Source organism: Elephantulus edwardii, unplaced genomic scaffold (assembly GCF_000299155.1).
Source record: "Elephantulus edwardii isolate Elephantulus edwardi_28Jun2011 unplaced genomic scaffold, EleEdw1.0 scaffold00217, whole genome shotgun sequence".
Lineage (NCBI taxonomy): Eukaryota > Metazoa > Chordata > Mammalia > Macroscelidea > Macroscelididae > Elephantulus > Elephantulus edwardii.
The window spans coordinates 4,613,127-4,620,275 of record NW_006399967.1 but is presented as its reverse complement, the minus strand read 5'-3'; the positions used below and the strand labels follow the sequence as shown (position 1 = coordinate 4,620,275).

Here is a 7,149-nt window from a genome sequence, read left to right as displayed (position 1 = left end):
AAAAAAAAAAACAAACCTGTGTGCAAGAAAATAATGTAAACTTTATTCTTACTTTTGTTGTCTTTTTGGCTGTTGATTAAGCCCCTAATTGTAAAAATGGGATATAAATGTATCATGCTAAATGCAATAAGCAGGAAAGGGAAGAAGGAAGAAAGAAGGAGAATTAGAATGACTTAGAATTAAAATCATAGAGATCACTTGACTGTTTGTCTTGTGTTCTTTCATTGTCCCTTCGCTGAACTTCTACTCACCTTCGTGTTCCCTCTTCGAGACCCTAGACCTCAGGCTTACAAGCCCCTCCTGACTGGAGCAGCCCATGGCACCCTACAAATGGCCACAAGGCAAAGAGGGGACAGGACAGAGGCCACACATCACATCTCAAGGATCAAAGAAGGTGGCCATCTGATCCTGTGTCCAAGAGTGGGGTTGTGCACACAGAGGACACACAGGCTTATGTGCCCACACACAGTAATGGTCACACACATGCACATATATGGTCACACACATGTACACACGTGATGACAATCACACACATGGTCATTTGCATGGTCACACACGTGGTCACACATGTCACTTGCCACACGGTATCACACACAGTCACATGCGGTCATGTGTGTGGTCACACACGTGGATACAAATGGTTACATATGTCACACAGTGTCACAGTCACATACATGTTAATACACATGGTCACATTATGTGTCACACACATGTGGTCATAGTCACATGGTCATATCTGTGGTCACACACATGGTCCCACCTGGTCACACATTTCACGCAGTGTCACACACGATCACATACATGTGGCCATAGTCACACATGTGGTCACACATGGTCACATTATGTCAGTGACACGTGGTCACAGCCACACACATGGTCATATACATGATCACGTGTGTGGTCACACACATGGCAACATGTCACACATGTGTCATAGTCAGTCATATATATCACGTATGTCAGTGTCATACACTTGTGGACATGGTCATGGTCATATATGTGGTCATACATGTGGTTGCACGTGGTCACATATTTCACATGGTGTCACACACAGTAACATACATGTGGATACAGTCACAGATGTGGTCACAAATGGTTACATAGTCACAGTCACATACATGGTCATGCACCTGGTCGCAATGGTCATATATGCCACACAGTGTCACACACAGACACAAATATGGTCATATACGTGGTCACACACATGTAGAGTCACACTCATGATCACATGTCACAGTCACACATGTGGCTATAGTCACACCCATGGTCGCACATGGCCACATATACCACATGGTGTCACACACAGAAATATGGTCATAGTCACACACAAGATCATGTACGTGGTCATATACATGGTCAACCACATGGTCATAAATGTGGTCACACACGTGGTCACATGTGGCCACATGTCACACACATTGTCACACATGGCCACATATATTACGTGGTGTCACACACATGATCAGAGTCACATACGTAGCAGATATGTGGTTGCACACCGTTCCATACATGTCACATGTGTCCACACTGTCACATACATGTCCCATATGTGTACCTGCATGTGATAACAAACATGACCACACCGTTACATGGATTGCTTTTCCTCGCACATGCCATTATGCATGCACAATTACACTCATTGTGATCGCACACTCACATGTGCACAGTACACTTTTTTCACACTTGCACACAGGCATGGTTAAAGTACACCCACATGCATGCACACAGAGATACACGCACACAATCACACATGATAGTTTTACACTCACATAGTTACATATATATATATACACTCACATGGTCACACAGTTATGGGGGTGGGGCTGGTGTTAGGTGCCATTAGGTCAAGTATGACTTAGGGCCCCTGTGAACCAAAGATCTGAACTCTGCTCTGTCCTGCACCATCCTCACACTTTCTGACACACAAGAGCCCATTGCAGCAGTCACCTTGTCAGTCCACCTGGTTGAGTTGAGGGTCTTCCTTTCCTTTGCTGACTCTCCACAGTTCCCAGCATCATGTCCCTCTCCAAGGAATAGCCCCTCCTAGCAACATATCCAAAATATGTGAGAAGCCTCATCATTCTCACCTCCAAAGGGCACTCTGGCTGCCCCCTCTCCAAGACAGATCTATTTGTTCCCTTGGCCGTCTGTGAGATGTTCATTGTTCTTCTCCAACTTCACAGCTCAAAGGCGTCAATTCTTTTTCTGTCAGCCTTATTCATTGTCCAGGTCTCGGATGCATAGCTAGTAATCGGAAAGACTATGGCCTGAACCAGATTCACGTTAGTCGTCAAACTAGAAATTTGGAAAGGTCCCTAACACAGACTTTCCCAGTGCAATATGTCTCCGTATTTCCTGACTGCTGGTACCCAGGGAGTTAATTGTGGATCCAAGCAAGATGAAGCTGTTGACAGTTTCAGTCTCCTCTCCCTCCATCATGGCACTGCACAGTTATACTTGGTCCTGCTTCACACACAAGTACAGTTATCAATGGTACTGTCATGCACCCTCACACATGCAGTTACACACAATACCATTACACACTCTCACACATGTGCAGACATGTATGGAATACTTGCGTGCACACAGATGCACATGGTACATGCATGCACACAAGACTTTCAAGCATGTGCTCACATGGTTTTCCACACACATGCACCCTGCTACACCCTCACATGGTAGCGGCCCAGTGCCAAGCAACTGGTGTGAAGAGGCAAGAAGGCGCCTGGTTGCCTTGGCAACTCCTCCCGGGGACAGCCAGTCTCAGTCTCAGCAGTGCAGCTCACTTGGTTTTCAGTGGAGGAGCCACTCCAGAGCCCCACTGCCTCAAAGGTTCTTGCAGGTGTTTGACAGTCTGGACCCCTGAGGTTGGGGGCATGTTCTGGGGTCTGAGAGGGTGGCAAAGTCCTGAATTGGATCTGGAGGGGAGAGGCACAGCCCTGACCCTGAGCAGGGAGGGGAGCCATGACCCAGACATAAAAATGAAGGGGAAGACACTGCCTAGGGTGTGAGGAGGGAGGCACAAGGTGGGAATCTGAGGGGAGACAAACCCTGGGGATCTGAGGAGGGAGGTGTAGGATGGGAGTCTGAGGAGGGAGGCGTGGCCTGGGGTCTTGAGAAGGGAGGCACAGCTTGAGGTCTTGAGAGGGGAGGTGCAGCCTGGGGTCTAGGGGGGGAGGCACAGCCTGGGGGGTCGAGGGGGGAGGTACAGGCTGGGGTCTTGAGGTGGAAACATAGCCTGGGGTCTTGAGAGGAAAGGTGCAGCCTGGGGGAGTTGATGAGGGGAGACACAGCCTGGGGGTCTGAGGAGAGAGGTGCAACCTGGAGAGGCCCTACCTTGGGACCTCTCAGTGTCCTCCTTACCCTTGCTGTGAATGGATGGTGATGTCCGAGGCACAGCATTGTCTAAATGCATACCTGGCCCTTGTTTCCCTTTGGACTTCCCTCCCAGTCCCATCAGAGGAGCAGAAGGACCCTATTTTCTGCTCTTTACAGGACCTCAGTAAGTGCCCAATGGCAGAGGCCCTGGACCCCTTGCAGGTGCTGCTTGAAGCCCACCCAGCCGGGGGGTGGGGGGGGAGGCTGTTACCTGGTCCTAGTTGCAAGCTGGCTGTGGCTGTGACTGAAACTCATCCCTGCACAGGTGGCCCATAGGCATGGCCCCTGGGGGTGGCCCTTGGGGTGGTTCCTGGAGGTGGTTCTCAGGAGTGGCCTCTTGGGGGGCTGCTGAGAGAACACAGCACCGTGGAGAGCTCCTCTCTCCCTCTGTGCTCCGCACAGAACCCATCTCTCCAACCACAGCCAGTTAGTAAGGCTCTAGGGCCAGGGGCACCCTCTTCAGGGTGAAGCCATATCTGAGTTAAAGGATCCCATATTATCTCGAGGCCTCACCTTCTGGAGAAGTGGAGCCCTGCACCCCAGATCCTGCCTCTGTTCTCACAGTACCCCTTCTCCAGGCCTTGCCTTTCCTACAGGCTCCCAGAGATGACCATGTGGCCACACCTTTTGTTAGTGGACAGAGGCCACCTCAGGGTGGTGACAGTTCTTAGGGGAGTGGAAGATGCTGGGTGTGGAACCATCCACTGTTATCCCAGAGCTCAGCATCCCCTACAGGAGCTGGAAGGGGCAGATCATGTCCACCTGGTCACCCCTCACCAAGCCCCCCGAGAATTTAGATAAACCTGTCCTTGTCTGGTGTCAGAGACAGATATGTTCCACGACAAGTGAAAAGATATGAGTCAAGGTGGGGGTCAGGTGACAGAGGGAAGACACCAGAAGGGCTTCCTGGAGGAGGTGCCATCTCAGTAAAGCCCCAAGGCTGAAGAAAATCTGGGGTCGGGAGTCCAGGTGTCAGGAACAGCCTGTGCAGAGTCCAGGCCAAGCCGGTCTGCCTCTAATCCTAGGTGTCCAGGTTGGAGAGGACAGGGCAGGGGCTGGCTCCTCGCTGAAGCGTTCACACACTGTCCTGCCGTGTATAGTGTATAGGGGACTGCAACAGTTAGAGGCTCCCCAGCCTCCGCACTCAGGGGCCACCATTGGCAATGGCACCAATGTCCAGTCTCTGTCCCCAAGCCGTGCAGACCTGACCAATGTCCTGTCCCCACACCCAAGCCATTCTGTGTGGCTGCACAGTGGGGATACTCAGTAGTTGTAACCAGAGTCTGTGGTTCCCAAGTGACAGGGCCTGAGGCCACCTGCCTTCCTCCCCCACCCTCCCTGCTGGCCTCAAGCAATTTAAGGTGTGATTCCTCTCTTGCTAAACAGCAAAGCAAGCCAACCTCCACCCCCACACTCCAGTAACACCTTTACTGCACTGAAAACAGCATTATAGTTTATAAACAAACACACTTGGGGTGTCTTAAAGAATTATCCACAGTCAACTCCAAACACAAAGATTTCAAACACTGCAGAGTATATAAGACAGAGATCCCAAGGAACACAGGCAGGGCAGGCCAGGGTCAGAAGGAAAGGAAGTAGGCAGATGCAGACCCCTGCCCCAGGGAGACCCCTGCCTCCAGAGCATGCCTTCGCCTCTCTCTCCAGTCCCAGAAGGCTGCATACCTTCTTTTAGCACAAAGTGGGGTCCTTCAGAGGCACAAGAGAAGCAGGGTTGGGCGGAGGTGGGAAGGGGCTCTGAGAGGCACTCCTCCAGGTTGCATGTCACACATCTGGTACACTCCTCCAAGTTTGGAGGTCTCAGCACCTGGATATGTGGCAGGGAACAAGCTTGCTTTGAACTGACACCCCTTTCCTGGCTCCCCTCCCTGGTACCCCTTTTACTAACTGTTGCTCCCTTCCCCCTGACATTAAATATCCGGTGACACCAGGTAAAAGGGGAAATGAGGCAGTAACTCCTGGCATCCCCACGGGCCAGAGCTGTCCCTAGTTGGCCCCTGCTCAGCAGGGGAAAGGACAAAGGGCATTTCTTTGTTTCATCAGCATTAGAAAACCTAAGGTGGTCATCCGGGAGCCCAGCTAACAGGTCACCACACAGCCATTCAGCAGCATGGAAACCCACAGCCAAGCACCCTACCTGCCCACCCCCAAAACCAAAGCCTATATATACTCCTGCTATAAAGACCATGACACTGGTCACTGGGTCCATATCACTGGTCACTAGATATCCATCACTGGTCACTGGGTCCCAGTCACTGGGCACTAGCCAAGGCCACTGGGTAGAAGGTGAGCAGGTGACCTGAGGTGGCAGCCCCCAGTGGAAGGACAGGGAGGAATGGGGGCCTGCATTTGAGAGCCACTCTCTGGGCATCTTCTAAGCAACCCTCCATCCAGCAGGAACGTGGGGTCCTGAGCAGCCACAAAGGACAGCCAGGATGGACCAGGCCACAGGAGGGACAAGGGGAAATGGTCACACTCACTGTCCTCTTCTGAGGCCCCTGTTGTGAGGGTGTGCAGGGGGCCCTCTGCCTTATCTCGTTAACAGCACACTTTGCCCAGAGCCAGCCTGACCAGCACCCTGCACTGAGCCAGACTTGGGTCCAGGCTTCAGCGTGTGACAGGTCGGGGCTGGCAGCAGGCTCCGGGGAGAGAGCTGTGTTACCCAAGCGGGAAACAACTATGGCCAGCCCCACATCAGCTCCCCACTCCAGGCCTCAGCCACCTCTTTCTAGAACTCAGAGAGGAAGAGGTGTGGAGGGCACCGAACTTGAGGCAGAAGCCCTGAAACTGACCCTTCCTCTTCAAAAACCCCCTCCTCATCCTCCTCCGAAAGATGAATTCCTGGTCACGCTGGCGGCCACCAGGGCCAGCCCAGCTGCCGCAGGGGCCAGGCCTTCACAGGAAGGGGAGCAACGTGGTGAGGGGCAGCTCCTTCTCGCCCAGCAGCGTGTCCCGCTTCAAGCTGCTGCCCTTGTTGACCACTTTTATGCGCAGTGCCAGCTTGCGCGCGCTGGCTGGGCCCAACCCGTCGAAGAAGAAGTCCTCGTTGAAGACCGGGTGACGGCTGTTCTTGACGATTGTGCTTCGCTGCTTCTGCAGCTTGCCAGGCACCAGGCACAGCCCCACGCAGCAGTTGATGCTGCGGGCGTCGCACAGGCGGTCATAGAGGCCCTCGGCGGCCAGCAGGCGCACGCGCAGCCGGGCCTGGGCTGCCTCGTACTCGGCCAGCAGCCGCACGCTGCCCCGCGCACCCAGTCGCACGGCGTGTTCAGCGCGCGGAGGCTCGGGCCCCGGCTCCGGGGTGGCGGAGCGGCGGCTCAGGCGGCGGCGCGAGCCCGGGCTGGTGTCCGGCGTGCTGTCGTCGGCGGACAGTGAGCCGTGGCGGCCCACCGACTGCTTCAGGTGGCTCACCTTGGCCTGGCTGTCCTGGGCCAAGCCCTTGATGAGCGACACGGAGCGCGACAGCAGTGGCGACCCGAACGGGGAGGACTCGGCCGAAGACCCCGTGTCGCTCTCCCCGCCACTAAAGTAGCGCCCAGGGCTCATAAGGGCGCTGCCCAGCTCCCTGGCTGAGTCGCCGCTCCCGTTGGCCTGGGCGGCCGCCCGGCGACGCGCAGCGCCTGGTGAGGTGGCCTGGGCCAGGGCCCCGTGCTCGCTGTGGAACAGGGGCTCCTTGCGGCGCGCGCGGGGGCTCTCGGCCAGCGCAGCGAAGCCGGGGGCGGTCTGCGCCGTGGTGCCCGGGGCCGGGGGCTC

At 54.5% G+C, this 7,149-nt stretch overlaps 1 protein-coding gene across 1 annotated transcript in view; it reads right to left on the bottom strand.

The window, feature by feature from the left end:
* Window positions 1-6,291: 6,291 nt before the first annotated feature.
* C2CD4C (C2 calcium-dependent domain containing 4C) overlaps window positions 6,292-7,149 on the bottom strand; it is a 1,235-nt gene continuing 377 nt past the window's right edge. Inside the window, exon 2 of the mRNA XM_006898029.1 lies at window positions 6,292-7,146. Coding sequence (XP_006898091.1) covers window positions 6,292-7,146 — 855 coding nt within the window. The remainder of the gene's footprint in view (window positions 7,147-7,149) is intronic.